The sequence below is a fragment of the Aethalodelphis obliquidens genome, unplaced genomic scaffold (genome assembly GCF_003676395.1).
Source record: "Aethalodelphis obliquidens isolate GAN/ISIS:26980383/991018 unplaced genomic scaffold, ASM367639v1 scaffold2, whole genome shotgun sequence".
Classification (NCBI taxonomy): Eukaryota; Metazoa; Chordata; class Mammalia; order Artiodactyla; family Delphinidae; genus Aethalodelphis; species Aethalodelphis obliquidens.
The window spans coordinates 78393509-78416681 of NW_020837946.1; the positions used below are offsets into that span (position 1 = coordinate 78393509).

Below are 23173 nucleotides of genomic sequence, written 5' to 3' on the forward strand. Positions count from 1 at the left end.
CAGTTTGTTTTGTGACCTCGTTTATCGGACTCCATAAAGCTGTCAGGCCACCTCATTGACTCCCCATGCTTAATAACTCTGATGGCTGCTGTTTAGGGATCACTTATGTCCTTAGACCTAAAGAAGCCTTGGCAAATCAAGCGTTGTCCTCAGTGGAGAGGATGTGCAGCCTCCTGCGCTTGGAGTGAGCCAGGGCAGAGGATGATTCATTCTTCAGCTCTTACAAATGCTACATTGAGCACATTTGCTTTCCTGAGCACTTCCCTCTGTTATTTCAACCAGTGCTAGCACTCAGATAGGAATGAGTGTGGGGTTTCTTCTCAGTAAAGGTGCCTCTCCATGCTGGCTAAGTATCAGAATCATCTCTGAAATATTTTAAAACTACCCTTGAGTGGGCTCCAACCTCAAGCCCCACACTAGATTCTCTCTGTCTGGACATCTGCATATTTTTAGCTGCCTCACAGGTAATTCTAATATTCAGGCAGTGTTGGAAACCACTGCTTTAAAATATCACATCTCTCCTCCAGCCAATAATTAACTAATTAAAAATTGTTTGGTAACTTAAAGTGCTTATTGGCATCTTTGGAAATACCTTTACTTCTCTCAGCTGTCTGGGTTCAGAATTATCTAAAACTTTAATTTCTCTTCTTCCCAATTCCTGTTGGGATTTTGTGCATGTTATGCAACAACATTGAGGAAGAAAAATAGATATTGTTTAGTAGTGCAATTTCTCTCACACTTGCCTCACTGTAGAATGACCTGAGCTTGAGAAAATACCGATTTGAGCTACTACCCTGGATTCAGAAGGACTGGGGTAGAGCCTGCAAATCTGTTCTTACTAAGGGGGTTTTAGGATCAGGTGAGTTTGGGAAACACTGGCTTAGTAAAAAGTTTGATGGCCAAAAGTTCAAGTTATTGACTTTTGATTTGTCTTTAAATTGTGCAGATTCTTGACACATATATATCTGTAGTACTAGGAAGCAGAGATGTTGTCCCAAGGAGTATAAACAATGCATACCTAAGTACAGGGGAAATACACTTCAAAGGGAATCGTAGAAATGGCATGGGAGAGGTGGGTCTTAGTTCCAGAATTACTTCCAATTTGTTGTGTGACTTTTTCTAATTCACAACTTTAACACCCTAATTTCCTGAGCTAGAGAATTGGACTAGGTAATGATTTGGGCTTCTTTTAGCCATAAAATTCTATGATTTTGTCGATTTGATTTGTTCAAAAATTTAGCCTGGGAGAAACAGTAAATTTCTGTTTTGTTTATCTCCTGTCTTTCATTGGTAACACCAAAAATAGCCCTAAGCAGATGAGCTATATTTTGTTTCAACTTGCACTTGTATATAATTTAGATGTAAAGAAATGGACACGTACATACATGTGTATATACATATTATTTATTTCCTACATTTTATCTGTTCAACCAGCATTTTTATCCATGATTAGGATTTATTTGTTATCCATTTAGACTTTCTCGTTCACCTCATTATATTAAATATCCTCAATATTTATTAGAGGACTACTGTTTTTCAGATCTTCTATCTAAATATGAGGTGATAAAAGAATGATAAAACTGAGCTCCTGCATTCTATGGACTCATAATCTCTGGGAAGAAACAGACATCAATATGATAAATGGTATCCTATAGGAATGATCAAGACGGTATGGTCTCCAGGAGTTCTCCAGGCAGATAAGAGTGGGAAGAAAATTCTAGGTAGAAGGCACAGTATGGGAAATTGGCCATAATGAGTTCTAGAAACTAGGACTAGTTTCAAATATCACATGGGGAGTGTGGAAGACTGTTGGGAAATGAGACTGGAGACATGGGATAGAAGAAGCCAGGTTATGAAGACTCGTGGGTGATATATTAATGATCTTGGACTTGATGAAAAGTCATTGATGAATTATTTCTGAGCAGGATAGATCTGAGCATTAACATCTAATTGGATCTGAACTCTAAGAAAATCTCTTTCTTGGGCTTGTGAAAGATGGGTAAGCCATGTGAAGTGTCCAATAGAGGATTTGGGAAGGTGGTTTAGAGGCTCTTAAGGATGTGTAGAAAGAAACAATACAGGAAGCTGAACTAGGGCCATGGCAGTGGGAAAGGAGAAGAAGGTCAGATTTAAGGAGTATCACAAAGTTAGGAGCCCAGGATTCATGACCATTTTGATGTGGGAATGAGGGAGAAGGGGTCTAGGATGACTCCCCAAGTTTCTGGCCTGCATGACTAGGATATCAAGGAACCATTTAACAAAATTTGAAAACCATCAACCTCAAATTGATGGTTGAGGTCCTGGGTAGAGATGAGGTTACCCAAGGAGAATGTATAGGGTAAAAGGAGCCAACCCTTAACTCTAGCTAATAGCAGCCTTTGGGGGAGTGCAGAACCATAGAAGGAAGCTGAGGAGTGCCTAGAAAGATGGGAGGCCCCCTAGGGGAGAATGGGGGAATGGAAGGCAGAGAACAGAGTTCAGGAATGAAATTGCTGAGCAGTTACAGTTGCTGCGGAAAAGCATTCTAGGATGTAGCAATTGTAATTGTTTGTGGTAGTCTTAATGCAATTCACTTCATTGGAGTGGTTGGGTGGAAGCCAAACTATTGCCTTGTGAAATTAATCAAAAGAGAAAAAGGCAAAACACATAGTTTGCTTGGTTGTGAAAGAAAGGAAAAAGGCCATTGGCAGAACTTGGAAAAGGCTTAATGAAGGGAGGGACTTGGGTCTGTTTGCAGAAGAAGGGAGAGGGCTGGCACATCGGGAAGGTTGAGGGTAACTGCCAGAACAGGGTCCTAGAAGGGACAGGTGAGAAGGGAACAAGAACACAGCAGGTGGCTTGGAACTCGGACAGGCTGCAGAATGTCTCTAATTTTGATACAAGGAAAAAAAGAAAAGGAAGGCTAAGGAGGTTAAAAAAATGTATTGCTTTATTGGACGGAAACTGAGATTGCTGCAGTGGGAGAGGCCCTGCTTTTTCTCTGAAGTAAGCAATAAAGGCATCTGCAGAGCATAGAATGTGTCCATGAAGCAGAAATGATGGTTATGACTGTTTTATGTCCAGCTGGTGTACAGAGCTGCAGGCAAGAAGCAGAAGTCAATCTTCACTTCAGTTCCTGATACTCCTGATCTTACAAGAGCCAAGCGAGGGCAGAAGCTTCAGAGTCAGGTAACATTCACACATGAAGATTCATAAACCTGCCCCAGGGGGTGGTTCTGTGTGGCTGACCACTCCCGTCAGTAGCAGACCCTCACACCTGGTCGTCCTGGTGCAGCCTCGTGCTCTTTAACTTCAGGAAGCTGCTTTCTTTGGGGCCGTCTTCACTATGGTATGTTTTACATGAGCAGGTAATGCCATGTCTTCTAAGGTCTATACAACTTTAGTCATTGGATGAGTGGTCTGTGGATTCCAGGTGGTGAAAATAAATTTTTTAATTCATTCCATAGGACCTATATTTTGTCCACAGATAAATGAAACCACAATTCATGCATTCAGGCAAAAATGAAAAAAAAACATGTTGAAGACTATCAAAATTCCTCTCATTCTTCTATCAGCATTTTTTATCACGTGGATTTAGACTAGACCACACTCAGCAGCAGGAATGTTAGATGACTGGAGCGCGTATATATGTTTCCTAATGTGAGACAGAGGGAGAAACAAATAAACAGAAACACACATAACAACAACAAAAAATCAGGACAATAACAAGTAGACACTGCCCTCCCATCTTAGGGTTAGAAATGAGTAAAGAGGACTGAATACTAAATAAGGGGTATTTTATCTCTGTAACATCTGATCCCTATTCTTTGTTTTTAATTTTTATTGGCGTATAGTTGATTTATAACGTTGTGCCTATTATCATTCAGTATCTGTATGTTGAACTTGCCACCAAAGAGAGGCCACATCATCATGCTGGAAACCAGACCACAGCCTTGAAGCATGCTAAAGACGTGAAGGACATGGTCAGTGAGGTGAGTTGGGAATTCGGCACCCAGGCACTGAGCTAAAGAAACAAATCCTTTGCTAAAACCTTCACCTGCTTGGGAGTTCCCTGGTGGTCTAGTGGTTAGGATTCGTTCACTGCCGTGTCCTGGGTTCAATCCCTGGTGATGAACTGAGATCCCATAAGATATGCAGCGTGGCCAAGATAAAAATAAATAAATAAATTTAATTAATTAAAAAAAAACCCTTCACCTGCTGCCTCTGATCAGAGAGCTCATTTCTAGAAGTTGTGCTCAACAGCATCAAGAAACAGAAGGCAGAGCTATTCTCTTAACGAGCATGATCCGGTGTGTCCCTAGGCTGGATCTGTTCCATGGTTGTGAATTGGGAGGGATGAAAACACTTGAACTTAAATTTCTCTCTCTTCCATCTTTATTTCTTAGAAAAAGTACAAAATTCAATACGAAAAGATGAAGGACAAGTACACTCCAGTTCCAGATACGCCAATCCTCATCAGAGCCAAGAAGGCTTACTGGAATGCCAGTGATGTATGCATCCCTCCCTTCTTTCTTCATTGTGATGGGGCAGCTAAAGTGGAAACGCCTAAGAAGCATAAGATATTACAGTCATATCCGTAATTCAAAGTCCTGGCCCACAGTACAGATCAGGAAAGAAACAAAAACACAAAAGCCAAACAAACAGGCACAAACAATACCATTTGGCAAAGTCGCTAAGAATAAGGCTGAGAGATGCTGAAAACCTACTGCTTTTCTCATTGCTCTTCCAAGCAAAAATATGACACTTTCTTCTAATTCTTTGGTGGCATTTCCTAGGGATACTTGATGTTGCTTATCCATAAAATGTTGTTCTTGGAAACAGCCAAACATGGTTTCAAATCCTGATGCTGTGATTTGCCTGCTGTATGACTCCATATAATTTACCTAATTCTTCTGAGTCTCTTTTCTTATATGTGAAATGAGGATAAGAATTGTGATAATTAAATTAGACTAAACAAGATAACAGATACACGTTTCTAGCACAGTGCAGGGCTCTTAGTTGACACTCAGAAAATGTTTGTTCCTCCTCTTGATCGCCTAAATCATGTGAATGACATGTTTGTTAGAATTCACAGGAACAGACTTTCATTTCCCATACCACATGATCAAGGACAGAGTGCCTTTCAACGGTAATGAGATTATCTGTTAATGAAGATATGAAATGAATCAACCCGGTTAGGTGGCCAGTCCTTACCAGTTTTGTGTCCCAGAGCCCAATTATGAATGCATTGCACCTATTACCAGAACCAGGATCTCTGGAGGACTGGTTGGGACTTAACCCAGCCAAAAGCTCAAGCAACCCCCTCACCCTCAATTTAGCAACATAGCTCTAGGATTTCAAGCATCTTAAGTGGTTACAGTAATCCCTAAGCAGAATTGTGAAAGTGTACAGCAAATTGGAACAATATCTTAGTTCCGTAATTTTGTCAGAAATTTTCAGTTGCAGCTAAAAGGAGTCTGCTAGTTGGAAGAAGACCATGTCGGTTTGCTTAAAATATAAGCTGAAAAAATTATATGCTACCCTCAAAAATCTATTTGCTAGGATAGTTTTTGTCTTCTTGTGACAACCCCATCTTTATCACTTCAAGGTTACTGTTGAATATTAATCTGAACCAAGCTTGCTCTGCATCACCACTTCTCAGGGATGTCCACACAGTGAAATTGCCCCCTGGAGCTCATTATGCGCCACTGGACAGCCCTATCCCCAGGGCTTTGTCAGTACCAATACTGGTAACTCTAACCTTTGAAATAGTCCAGCTGGTATGTGGCATTAAATTTAGCCTATCTACCGTGGCTATCTCCACAAGTAGAGCTAAAGGATCTTAGATTACCCATCTGAAAAACAAAGTTAAAGGCCTCCTTCACTATGTGTTTGCTCAGCTACCCAAAAAAGAAAAGATTCGTTCGAGATTGAAAACAGAGTGCTCAGAGAAGTACTCATTTTGTGTAGATGAGATGAAACTTCTATGATATTCTTAGGTTAAAGTCAGAGCTGTTGACCTTTGAAATACCACAAAGATAAAGATTGAAATGGAATAAAATTTTAGGACTGCTCCATGGAAAAGGCTTTTAATACCAGGAGTTAGAAACTAAATCTTTCTCCTTTTTCCACATACATTAGTATGTCTTGGGTTCAACAAAGTTATGCTTCTTTTTTTTTTCTTCTCCTCCCCAATGAGCTTTTTGTCTGCTTGTTTTACGTTTAAATAAACTTTTTGTTTTAAGTAGTTTTAGATTTACAGGAAAGTTGCAGCGATAGTACAGAGAGTTCCCATTATAGCCTATACCCAGTTTCCCTTGTTGTTACCACCCTACAATACCATGGGACATTTGTCACAAATCAATATTGTTACATTATTATTAACTAAACTCCACACTTTATGCAGATTTCTTTTGTTTTCTCCGCATGTCCTTTTTCTCTTCCAGGATGTGAAAGAGGTTTTTAATCTCTCCCAAATTTATTCAAGGGAAAACTTAAGAGATAAGACTCAGGAGAGTTCAGGGTTAAAAGAGCTTAGTTATTTAACTTGGGAGTTCTTTATAATCCATGTGCTTTTCCTCTTTCCAGCTACGCTATAAAGAAACATTTCAAAAGACCAAAGGGAAATACCACACTGTGAAGGATGCTCTAGACATCGTTTATCATCGCAAAGTCACAGACCACATCAGTAAAGTACGCCCCTATATATTTCTACTTGTGTTGGGCTCAGTAACCCACCATAATTTTTAAAAGTATCCTCCCTTTCCTAAAACTCTCTGGAGACAAATGGACTTTTTTACATTAAATTTGGGTAAGATGTTAAAGCCGCCTTTGTGCTTTTACCACAGATAAAATACAAGGAGAACTACATGAGCCAGCTGGGAATCTGGAGGTCCATCCCTGATCACCCTGAGCATTTCCACCATCGAGCAGTCACTGATGCAGTCAGTGATGTGAGTCTTGAAATCTTCTATTTTTACATATGAATTAATATGTCCACGTGACAACGAAATCAAACACTGCATAAAAACTGATTAAACACTTGACTAAATTTTAGCTCTTGTGTATGGATGTTTAAGTCATAAAGCTCATTGCTAAATAAGTGAGCTTCAACTCAGGAGACAGAAAAATATATTCAAATTTATAAACCTTATTTTTCTTCTAAATGTGTTACATCATAATACATGACTGGAAGCGATATATTTCATGTAAATGATAACCTATTTTTGAGCAACTGAAGAGACAACTTCAGGACAATTAAGCAATTAAGACACATGACAATGCTCATTTAGAAAGAAATTTCAGCTCTTTATATGAAAATACAGCTGCGGAGCTAATGATGTACTCTCTAGGCAAGTATGCCTGTTAAATTTGAATTGCTTTACTTGGTATTAAAATGAAAAATTCCATATGCAATACAGTACACCATAAAGTGAGCAGAAATCAGTATTATTGGAAATGTCTCTTAAATAATTATTTCAATACTTTATTATTCTATATACCTTAGTGATCAGACCTTCTATTTGTTCTACTTGTATCGATGCTAACCTACTGCTATTTGGAGATAGGTACTTAAAACTCTCTGGTGATATTCTTCTCCCAGGTAAAATATAAAGAAGATTTGACCTGGCTTAAAGGCATTGGTTGCTATGCCTTTGATACCCCCGACTTCACTCTGGCTGAAAAGAACAAGACTCTCTACAGCAAGGTATATATCTACTCAAGGGTAACGACCATATCCATGAAATGTACTCCAGTGCCCACAGAGAGAATTAGTACTGAGGAAACAGCTTCTCATATTTCCATCCCTATCCTTGCTTCTAGACTCTAAAGTTGGAGTATATACTACATTATTCACTCTACTCAGGAATTATTTTAGTATTGGCCTCATTGACAATAGTAATCATTTATTTACATCACTCATTTGAATTTGATAAAAGGCCATCTCAGTACAACTCCTCATGGCTCTTCCAGAATTTCCTAATATGTCTCTGGGTGATTTGATATGGAGGCAAATAGAAAGTGAGATTATTTTAATCTACAAACTTGACATGTGACTTGAAGCAAATAACTTTGTTTTTATGGCCTCATTTTCCTACTTACAAAATAAAGCAGTTGGATTAGCTTCCTTTGAGTTCTAAAATAGAAGTCAGCAAACTTTTCTGAAAGGTTCCAGATAGTAAATAGTTTACCCTTTGTGGATCACATTCATTCTGTCACATATTCTTTGTTACAATCCCTTAGTACTATATAAAAAAGTTTTTTCTTAGTTCATGGGGCTATTTAAAAACAGGTAGTGGTCTAGATGCTAGCATACCCCTGCTCTAAAATATTATGATTATCTGATTCATTACTGGAAAACTACTTCTAATTAACGGACTAAAAACTGCCTTCGAGGGCACATGGAAATACATTCAAAGTAAAATAATAATCACTATAAGTATTGAAACAAAGAAGAAACTGATTTGGGTTTTTGTCCAATATGGAGTATAGATCTATTTGACATCCATTCAATGAAAGTATGTATTTGGGGGCTAGTTTTTAAGACATTGAGGTGGGTATACCCTTCATTGCCTTGCGAGCCAGAGTGTGTTCAGTAATTACTTTTTATCTCTATGAATGAGTTAATCACAATTGTATACAATAAATGGCATGTCTCATTCTTAAGATAATCACAGATGCTATCAAGTAACCATGTTCTATTTTCTCTAGTATAAGTATAAAGAGGTATTTGAAAGGACGAAGTCAGATTTCAAGTATGTTGCTGATTGTCCAATCAACAGGCATTTCAAGTTTGCAACTCAATTGATGAATGAGGTATGTATGACCTGATCCAATTGAGCCTATTAGCGTCCCTTAAGAAGTCTATAAATGACGTTTGATTAAAACCCAATACCTAAAATGACAGGAAAGCCATTTTAGTGTTGATTCAAGATTACGCATTGGGAAGGCTCTTATAATATCACTATCTGATGAGCTCTGCCAAAAGCATGAATAAGAACAAAGGAAGGGGCTGTCCAGAGTGGAGTGAGGTCCCCACAGCCAGCACAGCCTCTGCTCGCACTAGCACAGGGCAGCACAGCCCTTTGGGTGACAAGAGCAGAGGTAAAGGATTTTGTTGACTGTCAGCTGAACTCCCTTCAACAGGGAGGGTATAGGATTCTGTGTAGAGTTGGAAGACCCAGAAGTTCAAAGTTAACTTAGTATCCCTTACCAGGGCACAGAAATGGCAGCCCTAAGGGGGTAGTTGTGATTCACGCCTTCAAATGTATTGCCATTGTGACTCATACGTTGGTGCAGAGAAGTGTCCATTTGCACTCAGAATATTCCTTTACCTTCTACCCAGTTTTTCCTGGAACTGTCTTTGCAATAGTTTAAGGTAAATTTAGCTTAAAATGATGAAAGAAGCAAGCTATGAATTAATGTATGGATGGAAGGTTTTTACATTTAATTTCCTATCTTTGTATTTTCCACAGATTTACATAAATTCAAAAACAAAGTTAGAAAATTAGTAAAATGTGTCAGAAGATGAAAATGTAGCCAATGGTATATTTATTTCAATATATAACTTTTTTGTTGTTTATAAATTTGATTTAGTTTATTTTCAGTAGATTTCCAGGTGGGATGACTCTGAAGAATTACTGTTGGTAGGTTCCTAGGAAGACAGTCTTGATATATTTTGTTTCTATTTTTCTAATTCACGAAGGATTTCCAGGTCTCTTTTATAATCAAATAAATTAACTAGCATATAAGAATGTGTCCATGAATATACCTTTTGACTCTCACAGCCTAAAGTAGTAAACCTGTAGCTTGTCAGTGCCTTATTTTAAATACAATTTAAGATGTCATAAAACTTAACGTTGCTAATGACATCATATGTAAAGATGGAACATGTTTAGGTACAAGGTATTTCAATTTTGATGTTATAACTAATCTAGTCCAAGCCCCAGCCTTCTCCAGACCATCTTCTTTTGCTTAATTCTGTTCACCTCCCTATTTTCATTACCCTGAATGCTTTGGGAGCCCACCTCTAGAAAGGACATTTTTCTGGCTCTCTGAAGTATCTTGGGACATTTGTGTATAGCCTTGAAGTTGTTGTACTCTTGCTATAATTTGATATGATGTTTGAGCAGAAAAAATACAGAGCTGATTATGAGCAGCGGAAAGATAAATACCACCTGGTAGTCGATGAGCCTAGACATCTGCTGGCTAAGATCGCAGGCGACCAGATCAGTCAGGTACTGTGATGGGGCCGCCTGGACGGCCAAGCAGGACTGTGCTCCAAGTTTCTCATGAGATGTCGTCCCGTCTGCTGCAAGGATGTCATAGGTTCTGCCTATGATATTGGGATGTTCTGTTCCAAATTATCTGTCTAGCCACCCAAAGAGCCCACGAGCTCTTTGAGTGTGCCAGTCCATGCTCTGTGTCCTCACGTGTGCTGTGGTGAACATGAGATGCACAGCTGGGTCCTCACACCCTTCATCCTTCAGGAGGGCCTGTGTGTAAACTGCAGTTGTAAAGTGTGAATTAAGGTGCAAACGCAGAAACAAAGAAACAAATTAACGGAGGGAAAGAAGATAGAACTCCTTACTGTGTTTTTCTATTTCAATGATGTCACCTTTTCTATAAGGCAATTTTGGTGGGACTGGCTCTATTATTCCCCATTCACAAGGGCTGTGGATGGTCAACTGCAAATATCACGTCACCCTGCTTGGCATTTTAATGCATTTGGTTGTCTTCACCCACACATACACGTGAGAGCACAAAGTGTGTGTGCCTACATCTCTTCACTCAGAGGTGATCAGGATATAGAGCTATGTTCTTTTCCGTCTTCACAAGTCTCTTTTGTGCTTCACTGCTCTTTGCATGAACAGAGAAAATATAAATCTAGTGCCAAGATGCTTCTGAAACAAGGATGTAATGAAATTCTGCGTCCAGATATGTTGACTGCCCTCTACAACACACACATGTGGAGCCAGGTAATGTCTGACGTGATGCGAAGAAGAGATTTAGAAGCCTTGGGGGCATTTTCTAGGCTTCCCCTGATTTCCTTCCCTGGCCCCCTGACGAAGCTGGTTTCACATGACAAAGCTGCATAAATATTCACTGCCTGTAAATGAACTCTGGATGTGGCCAAGTGTGGTGCTGTAGCAGCCAACATTTGTAGGTCTTCTGACACTTTTGGAATTCCAAGTAATATTAACTGAGACTATTTCAAACTTTTCCAAATTGGTATAACTTTATGTTTTTCAATATTTGCCCCAAAGAAGTAGATTTCTTAGAGATTGAGGATGTTAAGTAAATTTGACAGTATTTAAAAGATGTGACTATTTAATGTTTTCATCTAATGTGTCCATTGCTCAATAATGACTACACTGTACCATTTTGGAGAGATGAGGATGACAGCGCAGCTCTTTGAATATTGTGCATATTCATGGCCCCTCTTGAGTTTGATGCTGAATTTGCTAGGTTATTTCCAGCACATCTGTCCTCACACACCCTTGTTAACAGCACTGCTGATCACCTTGCCTTCCTACAAGGTCAACTGAAGCACACACCACCACCTTCCCGTCATACGCTGGAAGGTAAATTTGAAGCAGCAAGAGACACTGATAATTGCTTAACTACCAGATACGATGTTAATAAAAGGCCATTGTTCCCACACGCAAAGAAAGTTTTTAATCAGGCTTTTGTATTAGCAACTTGTTTTATCACTTTAGTTTGACATCAGATCAACACATGAAATGAGGAGGATGAGGTCTTCCTATGAACATTCTGTTTGCCTGAACTTTCACCTTGGTCCCGATATGATCATCAGATAGTTGTGCATGGAATTTTGCTGTGCTCTCTGTCTGTGCTGCTTGAAACCGCTTATGTGCATGAAAAAAAAAATCATGACTTGAAAATTTCAAAAATGAATGTCTTTAAAAATAACTACTTCAAAGTGTATGTATTCATTTTTTTATCTGTTCCATCTTTGATATGGAAACATACTTAAGAGATCATATATATTCGATGTAGCATAATGTGAGCGAATCATTACTTGCCAGAGTCCAGAGAGCATGGGTCTAGTCCTGGCTCTGAGATTCACTCTATATTTGCCCTTAGCTCATACTCTTAACCTCTCTGGGCCTCAGTTTCCACGTGGATAAATTATATGGAAAATATTTATTATTATTATTATTTGCTCACTCTATTACACTATTGCTATCAAATACAGATTTATATAAACATTTCCACTTAAGAAAGCATGGCATCATCCCGCACACCTATGGCTTATATAACAATCCTACTCTTTGCCGTGGGACTCTCAAGAGGAAAACTAGAGTCCCTGAAAGCCCTCTCTCCTACTTCAAGTTAACTTGTTCTTCTCCTCTACAATTTAGATCAAGTACAGGAAAAATTATGAAAAAACAAAGGACAAGTTTACCTCAGTTGTGGATACTCCAGAACACCTACGTACTACAAAAGTCAACAAACAAATTAGTGATGTAAGTACAAGAAACACTGAATGGATTTTTGGCCTTGCGGGGGCACTTGCAAATGTGGAGGGGCATTTTAGATGGCCACAATGTTTGGAAAAGTTTTTTTTTTTTTTTGGCTGCATTAGGTCTTTGTTGCTGCGCCCGGGCTTTCTCTAGTTGCAGTGAGCGGGGGCTACTCTTCGTTATGGTGTGTGGGCTTCTCACTGCGGTGGCTTCTCTTGTTGTGGAGCACGGGCTCTAGGTGCACGGGCTTCAGTAGTTGCAGCACATGGGCTCAGTAGTTGTGGCGCGCGGGCTTGTGGGATCTTCCTGGACCAGGGATCGAACCTGTGTCCCCTACGTTTGCAGGCAGATTGTTAACCACTGCCCCACCAGGGAAGTCCCTGTTTGGAAGATTCTACTGCCATTTAGAGGGAGGGAGGCAGGGACAATAAGTGTCCTACTATGCTCAGGACTCTTCTTTTACAGTAAAGAATTGTTCCAACCAAATTGGCAGACACCCCATTGTAGAGGCACTGGAGCCTTAGCAGAAAGCATGAAAGCACCTGTTGAGTTTATGGAATTCTCTTTCCTTTATATACACTCAATGACAACAACAACAATGTTGCCTTTATATGTTTACATTATGTTGCAATGTCAATTGAGATACATAAAGTTGTCTCTTTCTGCCTTTTCATCTCCTTCAGATACTGTATAAGTTGGAATACAACAAGGCCAGACCCAGAGGCTACACCACAATCCACGACACCCCCATGTTGCTGCATGTCCAAAAGGTCAAAGATGAAGTCAGTGATGTAAGTTACTAGGACGGCTTTGCAGCCCCTCTCACTTTGGCCTCTTTGTAATGTGCTATAACAAACCCAGGTCCACTTATCTATTCCTGTGTAACAATCACTCTAAATGTAGTGGTTTGAGACAGGAGTCATGCTTTTTTGGCTCACAGTTCTGTGAGCTGAGTGGGCACAGTTGAGTGGATGCTCTACCCCACGCGCTACAGCTCAGGCAGGAAGGCTCACTCCCAGAGCTGGCGCCCGATCACGGCTGGGCTGGGAGCTCAGCCATTGTATAGACAGGAGCCCCTGTATGTGGCCTTTCCATGTGGTTTGGCCGTCTCACGGCAGAGTGGATGGGTTCTAAGAGGCTAGAGTAGAAGCTTCCAGACCAGTCTGAAAAATGCAGTGTGCCATAAACTCTATTAATACTAAGTTTTGTCTTGGCTAAGAGGAAAGGGTAGCCATTAAGTTCTAATACTCTGAATTTGAGGAGAAATTATATTCATATATTTTCATATATATAGCTAGATTCTATGGTGGAAAACTATCATAATATTGGTTAAAAATATATATATATAGATATATATATAAATATATATCTATATATATATTTTTTTCCCGGTACACGGGCCTCTCACTGTTGTGGCCTCTCCCATTGCGGAGCACAGGCTCCGGACGCACAGGCTCAGTGGCCATGGCTCACGGGCCCAGCCGCTCCGCAGCATGTGGGATCTTCCAGGACTGGGGCACGAACCCGTGTCCCCTGCATCGGCAGGCAGACTCTCAACCACTGCGCCACCAGGGAGGCCCTTAGATTAAATATTTTAATGGCTATATGGGCACCATAAAGAATAATGAAGGCAACTGTGGAATCCCTACCCCAAAGCCTTGACTGAGGCTGGCGCTCAGGAATTCTTTGGTAGCTAAACAAATGGGTTCACACTATTGACTCTAAGTTGCCAAGAAAAATGCTAAATACACCAGTGCACTGTTTATGAAGGCAGAAATGTATAAATCATTTAAAAAACATTTTTTATGTTAAAATAAATTTTGACACTTTGGACATAAACGTCGGGTATTCATAAACATCTATAAGGTAGATCCCTTATGTGGAGCAGCCCATTCCCTCTCAGTGTAGAAAGATGAAGCAATTCTATATCCACTTCCCTAAATTTCTGATTGTAACAATAACCTGAGATGTTGATGAAAAATATGAATTTCCAAGTCAGTCCCCTAAAGCTACTGATTTACTACATCTATGGTGAAGCACAGAAAATTGTGATTTTTATGACCAGGCAAGTTTACTAAGCACTACTATGGCTTCCGTAGAACAGTTTTACTCAGTCACAGTAAGACCTAAGATCCTTCCCCAATAACTAGTGAGAAGTCCCAGGTGGAGTCCCAGGGCCCTGAAATTTAAAAGGAGCAAAAGTGGGTGAAGCTAGAAATTCCAGGCTAGACATGAAAATATGACCAGTTGGGCTCAAAGAGGCTAAACCTTCTCTTTTCTCCCCCTCCCATTCAAACCCACACATGCCCAAACTTACCAGCGATGGCTCTAGCAATGACAGTAGTGACGACAGCATTCATCCATCAGTTCATTCATTCATCAAATATTTATTGGGTTCCTAAGTGCCTGATGCTAGGAATGAGGTGATGAATGATACACAATCTTTGCCCGCAAGGGATTCAGCTCAATGGAAAGAATAGACAGATAAATAATTATAACACGACATGATAGCAGCTACAACTGTAGGGACATGGAAGAAGGGCAAGCCTGATCTCCCATCTGGGTGAGCCAATGGCGGAAGGCTTCTCTTCCATCAACAGTTTTCAAGATGTCCTGAACTCAGGAGTTTCTGATTTGGGGACAGGAAAACACACATGGATAGCTGTCCAGCTGCCCCTTTCAGCACAAGCTCAGAGGACATAAGTTCTATGGTGACACTGGTGAACATACACAATGTGTCCTGGGGAGTTGGTTTTAAGATCTGAGACAGGATGGTGCGTGTCACATAGCTGCACGGCTGCATCCCTTCTTCACAACAGACCGATTCAGTCTTAAGGAGTATCATGTACTATATTATGGTTTTCATTTCTTGTTTTTTAAGATACTTGTGGGCTGCTATAAAAAAAAAAAATTGACCTGTGTTTCCTCCCACAGCTGAAATACAAAGAAGTTTACCAGAAAACTAAGTCCAACTGTACCATTGAGCCTGATGCTGTTCATATCAAAGCAGCCAAGGATGCCTACAAAGTCAACACCAATGTAAGTTCCAGAAACGTCCCCAAGCCTAAGAGGGGTTCATCAGCTTCTGTAGGGCACATGGCCTCTTTTGACATCTTTTCAAGTGATTGAGTTCTAATGAGTCCAGATCAAGGGTTGGGCCCCAGAGCATGAGTGATAACACTGACCCCTAAATGCTGCCCATGGTTCTTACAGAGGACAGTGGGGAAGAGCAAGGACGGCCCACGGTTGTTATACCCCCTCAGCCTCCATGTTAGGATGCTGAAAAATGGGGGATTTAATTCTGAAATGAAGGTTACATTTTCGACAGTGTCTCCGGTCTCCATGTTCTTCTCCTGCCACAAACTCTAGAGCCTACTTCTCCTGAAAAAAAAAAAAAAAAGAGAACACTTGAGCTGCTTGGTGCTGTCAGGAGTTGGCCTAGACCTTCCTCCTGTTCACATCTCCCTGCGCTGACTCATTTCTTTGTGATGGGGCATCTTAAAGCCTCAACCACAGAAACATTTTTGTGCATTTAAATGAGTATCGACTTCTTAAAATATATATAAATGGTTATATAATGAAATATTGTAAAACCCAACTAGTGCCTACTAGTGCTACAGAGAACTTATATTTATTAGGGCCAGCAAACTGAAATGCCTTTAGGGACTGGCAGGTATCGTACAGGTGTCCTGGGGATGGACAGAGGGATGGGTAGCAGGATTGATGTGGGACGAAGCAAATGCAGTAAAATGTACGTTGTAGAATCTAGGTGCTGGGTGTATGGGTATTCTCTGTAAGATTCATGCAACTCCTCATGCATCTGAAAATTTTCACAATAGAATGGGGAAAAGTTGGATCACTTTTTAACTTATAAAACATGTTTATCTTATTGCATACCAATTATACCTTGACCAAAAAAAGGAGAAAGAAAAAGAGTAAGGAAAGAAATGTGCCTCATGATGAGGGCTCTTCCCAAGGACACTCACTTCTGTGCCTCAGGTTCAGCCCAAGGCAGCCAGTTCTCCAGCTCAGATGCAAGTCTAGCAAGTCCACAAGCACCTCTGATGCCTGGCTGCCCAGGTTTGAAACCCAGCTCCACTGTTCACTAGCTGTCTCACCTGGGCAGCTTAGCCCTTCTAGGCAGTTCCTCAGCTGCTGATTTTATATAGTTGTGGTAAAGAGTAAATGAGTTAATATCTATCTATCTATATAAAGCACTTTGAAAAGTGCCTGGAATGAAATAAATACTGCAAATGTTTAATACTTTTTTAAAAAGTCTGAATTTAGTTAGAAATTAAAAGTACTTGACTCTGAAAATGATTAGACTGCACTGGCAGAGTGAGTTTGAAGAATTGTTTCGCCAGGAGCCTTTAAAAATTTTAGCCCCTATTTTGAGGCCAAAAGGTCCCACAAGAGGACAACTTGAGTGGCCAACTAGTTGCATCCATTGTACAGAAATTTTACTTGGGGCTCTCTCTTACATAAAGAACCATGACTGGTTACATGTTAACATGCAAGATGAATCCCTCTGTGCAACGTGTGTGGTTGTGAATTCAGGCCACCGAGTGAAGTGACTTGTTTTTGTCTTGTTAAAAACAGCTGGATTACAAGAAGCAGTATGAAGCCAACAAAGCCCACTGGAGATGGACCCCTGACCGACCGGACTTCATCCAGGCCGCCAAGTCATCCCTACAGCAAAGCGATGTGAGATAAGAGAGGCAGTCAGAACTGCATGACATACCTGAGACAGAAACATTTATTTTATTCATAATAACCACTGTCACAGGTGTTAACCCTAGCTCATTTGAGATCCAAGAAGGACAGGAGGGTTGTAAGGTGTGGAAGGCAAGCTCAGGAAGCAGACCTGGCCACAGAGCCTGGTCTCCCATGGCTGGGCCCAAACACTAACGGCTCAGAGTCCTGAGGGAGGCAGGGGAGGGCCAGGAGGGCTTTGTCCTGGCCTCGGGGCTGGAAAGGAGGAGCCCAGCTTTCAGTGGGCCCAGCAGGAAGCCCCTGCCCCCATCCTGGTAGCAAATCCCCATAGTGCCCTTAAGAAGAGGACTCCCTACAAATTCAACCAAATACCGGCTTCCTCCTGTGCCTGTCACCCTTTCCCATCTTCCTCTGTCTTTCTTCTGTTACAGTTTGAATACAAGCTGGACCGGGAGTTCCTCAAAGGTTGCAAGCTTTCTGTCACTGATGATAAAGACATGGTGCTGGCCCTGAAGAATTCTATAATAGAAAGTGATGTAAGTATTCAGTCCCTTCCAAGAGGCCTAACCTCACTCAGGGCTGTCTTCTGCAGCCCAGTGCCCAGGGGCCCGCAGCACAGAGGAGGCTGCTGCCCACGTCGACACCAGTGACTTGGCAGAGCAGAGCGGCAGCAGTGGGAAGCTGTTACAGCCAGGTGGCCGCTCCTGATCTATACTGCACCTCAGGAAAATCCACACGCCGCAGTGGGGACTCTGAAGGCCTGTTTGGACTCTATAAGGAAACGTATTCATTTCTGTGGGGTCATACGCTTCCTATGCTTCCTGTGTTTCCTCATCTGGAAAGGAGGAATGATAATGCCTCCCAGGGTTTGCGGGAGGGTCCAATGACATATTTAAAAGTGCTGTGAACTAACGCTGTATGTATAAAGATTCATCGTAAGATTCATTCTGATTGTTATTAAATCCTCAACTTGCATGAGATAAAGAAAATCCTTTTTTGATATTTCCCAAGATTTCCAAACATGAGGTCTTTTACTGAGTTTAATGATTCTACTCTGTCAATGATGCTATTCTCCCAGCTCTATTTAGTAACTTGGGAGCTTAATAAAAATATGCAGGAGAGTCAGAGGAGCTGAAGAAATGCTTTTTTCACCCCTGCAGCTGAAATACAAACAGAAACATGTCAAGGAAAGAGGAAGCTACCATGCCGTGCCCGATACGCCTCAGATCCTCCTGGCAAAGACAGTCAGCAATCTGGTGTCCGAGGTAACCCTCCAGCACCCCACAGGCTTGCCTTCCGTCTTGGGCTGATGCCCCAGGCAGGCATTTAAACAAGCTCTCTGTGCTTTCCCTCAGAACAAGTACAAGCAGCATGTGAAGAAGCACTTGGCTCAGGGCTCATACACAACACTGCCGGAGACCCGGGACACTGTTCATGTCAAGGAAGTGACCAGGAACGTCAGTGATGTAAGTGACCAGCCCCAGGACTCTTGGCAGCAGCAGTGGCACTTTACCTTAGAATCCAGCAAAAGACTGTAAGCGGCATTTTTGCTTACACTTTCCTTTGCGTTACTTCACTCTTACCATCAGTACCTATATGTGAATTTGGAACGCTGGTTTAAAAGACAACTCAATATTTATTGGCTTTCCAATTACGGCAACTGTGGCAGATGTGGGTTTGGCCATAGGATGTATTGTCTAGCAATATAAGATGTCACTAACCTAGTGGTAATAAAGGGAGGGAGCATTGATGGTAAAGATCAGCCTCTCCCACCATCTCCCCTCTCCTTAAACTGCTGAACAATTTTAGAGAAGTAAAGTCACCTCTTTGTATCTCAGTAATCTCTGCCCACTACATCCTTACGGATAATGCTTTAATAATCATGGTATTATATTTTATGAGCCCTGTGTGGTTCCATTTATTTTAAAAAGGTAGAAATGGTCAATGAAAGAGTTTAATTTGCTTGTCATCAGTTCTCCAAAGATTGGTGTGTGGTTTAATGACAGGTTCCAGGACAGAAATGACAGGGAAGAACTAGAGTATATATCAGAGACCCCAGTTCCAAAATGACACCAAAATGGAGAGCCACGGATTTTCCTCGAGATCTTCTCATAGTTCTTCAAGTAAAACAATTCTGTTCCTAGCTTCCTCTGCTCACATAAGTAATTCTGGCTCTTTTTAGACAAATTACAAGAAGAAGTTTGTCAAGGAGAAAGGAAAATCCAACTACTCCATCATGCTGGAGCCCCCAGAGGTGAAACACGCTATGGAGGTGGCCAAGAAGCAGAGTAATGTAAGTTTCTCCTCTCACTCTCGGGGGGCCACTTGAGCTGGTGGATCCCACATCGGTATATGCTGGGCTGGGTCCAGTGAGTGGTCACCCTAATTTCTATATCTGGTGGTCTAAAAAATACGGTAGTGGGGTTGATTTGGTTTTAATAAAAGGTTCCTTTCAGAAAGATAGCGTATCTCTCAAGTGAGCAAATGTTTTCTTTTTCCAAATAAAGGTCGCTTACAAAAAAGATGCTAAAGAAAACCTGCATTACACAACAGTGGCCGATCGGCCAGACATCAAGAAGGCCACGCAGGCAGCCAAACAGGCCAGCGAGGTAAGGGTGTGTTTAGAAGGCACCCAGTCCCAAGTGGTCACTGCAAACAAGTAGTTGGTGGTCACTGGCCACCTAGAACGTGGTGCCCATTCTGGTTTTCTTTGATGCAGGTGGAGTACAGAGCCAAGCACCGTAAGGAAGGCAGCCACGGGCTAAGCATGCTTGGGCGTCCAGACATTGAAATGGCCAAGAAGGCAGCCAAGCTGAGCAGCCAGGTAACACAGATGGGCGAGCAGCAGCTCTGATGTGAGGGGATGTTTAAAGACCTTGCAGGAAGAAGCGATTCCCAGAATGAAAGTGCGGTATCAGCAACCAGAGAGAGACTGCAGCACTCCAGAGCTTTGAAAATGATATCACGAAAAGCTTTGAAAAGTTATATCAGATGCAGTCACTTTTAGTTTTTCATTCAGCAAACATATATTGAATGCCTGGACTAGTAACTAGAGGCAGTAGATGTCCTCAGACTATATGTCTATGGCTAAATAATTACAGTTTGGGGTTGTAAGTGTTTGATCGAGGTATGTACAGGGGAGCTGAGGGGGAATGCCTAATTCTAGCAGATTTCATATTATTGAGTAGATGGACTTAGAAATGCATCCAAACTTGATTGCCCCATTACCTAATTTCCCTTGTGAGACCAGTTATCTAGAATACTCTTGAGTTATGACAAGTTTTCAGACTTTAGATCAGAGACCCCATGATCAACCACCAGATCTTTCAGAGAGCAAGTTTTAGTCCCAAAAGATGAGCTCAGAAATATCTTATCTCTTCTCCAATTCAAAGATCCTACCTTCTTTTCATTGTCTGTTTTCTCAAGTATTTGTTTGAAGAAATACGTTTAGGATACCTTTGGTGGTTGTATGTATGACTTTCAGCAATGCCAAACGTGGGATCCCAATCTTTTGGAAGATACAAATAACATCAAGTGACAATATAGGAGGGAATTATGAGGAGACAAAAAGTTCAGATGACTGATGACAAGCAAATACTATTTTTAAAAAGTTTTTTAATTTAAAACTCCTATGCTGTATTTTTATTATAAGTTAATGGAATTGTATAAGTACTCGAAACCAAGATATGAAATCACCAGCAAGAAACAGTGGAATCTCTAAGAATAATGAAATGTAACATGAACTTTTCAGTGTAAAAATTTTTAATATGTTTTTAAATCTCCAAGGTCATACCATTAGCAAGTTAAAAACAAGTTGAAATTTTGAAGACTTTGCTGGTTTTACAAATAGAGAGGCCTGTATTTCTTTTTTTTTTTTTTTTTTTTTTTTTTTTTTTGCGGTACGCAGGCCTCTCACTGTTGTGGCCTCTCCCGTTGCGGAGCACAGGCTCCGGACGTGCAGGCTCAGCGTCCATGGCTCACGGGCCCAGCCGCTCCGCAGCTTGTGGGATCTTCCCGGACCGGGCAACGAACCCATGTCCCCTGCATCGGCAGGCAGACTCTCAACCACTGCGCCACCAGGGGAACCCAAGAAAGACCTGTATTTCTAACCCCAGTGAATCCTATGATGTGGAGAATGAGTCCCAACCAGATCATTTTATGAGCTCCCTTTCCTGGGTTTACTTCCTGAGAAAGGCTTGCCTCAGGATTGACAGCTTCATGGTGTGGCCCCTGGTCCAAGGAGACTTCCCCTCTGTGTGGGCCCTCCCCGTTCTGACTTTGCTGTCTTGCTGGTACTCTAGGCGGAATACGTCAAAGGCCAAAGGAGAGGGTACGGGCACGGCGCCGCATCTTATGACACCCCTATGATGAGGCAGCTTAAGAAAACTAATGTGCTCATCAGTGATGTAAGACTGGCATCAGTGATCCCATATATCTGTCTTCCTCTTTCTCTCACCTATCTTCTTAGCCTTGGTCAGGGGACTGACCAAGTCGCACTCTTTTCTGTTGGTTTTGTGTTGGAACGTGTAGAATGCTGTGGAAATTTGTCAAAGGATATACTTTTGCACACACCTGTCTTTTCCTGCATGAAACTTTCCCTCTGGAACATGCCTTTGGAACAGGAAGGTAGAGTAGATTTGGAGATGGCCTGCTAACTTCCTTAGGCTGCTGACACCAATCAAAAGCTGAAAACAGACTGAGGATCTCATCTGCAACCACACAAAGAAAGCCTCTGCTGATTACCACTGCTGGTGTTTAATACATTTAAGACTGGCGTTTAATACAGTCTCTCAGTTCAGACATACCCTGAATCAACAGTATAAACTGCTCAAAATGTTTTCGCTCATAGCTTTCACCCTGTTTTACAGTCTCAGTGGCAAGAAACGTTCTAATTCTTGGACCTGCTCTTCAGTCTTTAGAAGCGCCAATATACAGTTCAAGTCCCTGAAAAGGAGCAGAACAACTGGATGTTAGATCTTTAAATTTAATTGAACTTTGAAAGAATAATTGATCGGAAACCGTTTTCTCACACTATCTGAGCCCTTTGGGGTAATGGACACTGGTATTGCCGTTTGCTGACACACGGCCTTGCATGGTTGCCTCTCACTTCCCTGGTAAACAAGAAAAAGAAGGCTTTTCCATTCCATATGCCATGTGAATGTGGTTTTACTGTACTTCCTGCCTAATCCCACACCTTTCTAAGAATTCTTGGAGTCCTGAATCCGATGTGTGTCCTTATCATGCAAAATATAGTAGTTCTTAAGATCCAGTCAAAAAGGAAGGTCGAGCGTGTTGGCTCAGATTCCCAGCAGCAGTTGTGCTCACCTGCACTTGCTTGGGGCCTTCTTATGGAAAGAGGAGGCACAATTTTTTTTTTAATTAAAAAGTTAGAAATTTAAATCTACTTAAAATTAACAGAAAAGAACTGAAATGAGACCAGTAGAAAGCTGCTCTTCAAATATTTTCTCAGAAATGAGTTATTTTCTAAAAGATAGAGGATTTTTAGCATTCTTCTAAAAGAAATGGATTTTATTCTCATCAGAGATGGGTCTTTGCGTCTTTCCTTCCCCAGTCTGACTCTGCACATCTAGTTTACTTTGCTTTTTCCTTGTTTCACTGCTCTTGGGATCAGCCCTAGCCTTATGGGTTTCTGTATCCTTAGGAGAAGTTTACTCTTGGTTCAGACAACTCACCACCTCTGACTTTCCTTAGCAGGCTTTGCATTTCTTTCTTTGGGGAGTGAACTTCCTTTTAGAGAAGAGCCATTGTAGCATTTATTCACATTGTGTTTTCCTGTTATGTTTTCTGCTTCCTCCATTGTGTGTCTGACTCAGTGTGCCTGCATCGTGCTGTACTGTTCTGCATGCTTATTTCGTCTACACATTTCCACTGGAGATTTATTCAAAATAAATGAGCCTCAGCACTGTGAATGCTTTTTCTCTGATGTGGCAGATTTCATTGTTCTTAGCATTTGAGTGGTCTCCTTTTGTTCC

At 41.2% G+C, this 23173-nt stretch overlaps 1 protein-coding gene across 1 annotated transcript in view; it reads left to right on the plus strand.

Annotated features, from left to right (window-relative positions):
* Window positions 1–23173, plus strand: part of NEB (nebulin) — a 248266-nt gene that overhangs the window by 195373 nt on the left and 29720 nt on the right. The window contains exons 107-124 of the mRNA XM_027078303.1: window positions 3064–3168; window positions 3867–3971; window positions 4386–4490; window positions 6568–6672; window positions 6828–6932; window positions 7583–7687; window positions 8692–8796; window positions 10113–10217; window positions 12366–12470; window positions 13151–13258; window positions 15402–15506; window positions 17067–17171; window positions 17612–17716; window positions 18341–18445; window positions 18536–18646; window positions 19363–19473; window positions 19688–19789; window positions 19900–20004. Of these exons, the coding sequence (XP_026934104.1) occupies window positions 3064–3168; window positions 3867–3971; window positions 4386–4490; window positions 6568–6672; window positions 6828–6932; window positions 7583–7687; window positions 8692–8796; window positions 10113–10217; window positions 12366–12470; window positions 13151–13258; window positions 15402–15506; window positions 17067–17171; window positions 17612–17716; window positions 18341–18445; window positions 18536–18646; window positions 19363–19473; window positions 19688–19789; window positions 19900–20004 (1902 nt within the window). The remainder of the gene's footprint in view (window positions 1–3063; window positions 3169–3866; window positions 3972–4385; window positions 4491–6567; window positions 6673–6827; window positions 6933–7582; window positions 7688–8691; window positions 8797–10112; window positions 10218–12365; window positions 12471–13150; window positions 13259–15401; window positions 15507–17066; window positions 17172–17611; window positions 17717–18340; window positions 18446–18535; window positions 18647–19362; window positions 19474–19687; window positions 19790–19899; window positions 20005–23173) is intronic.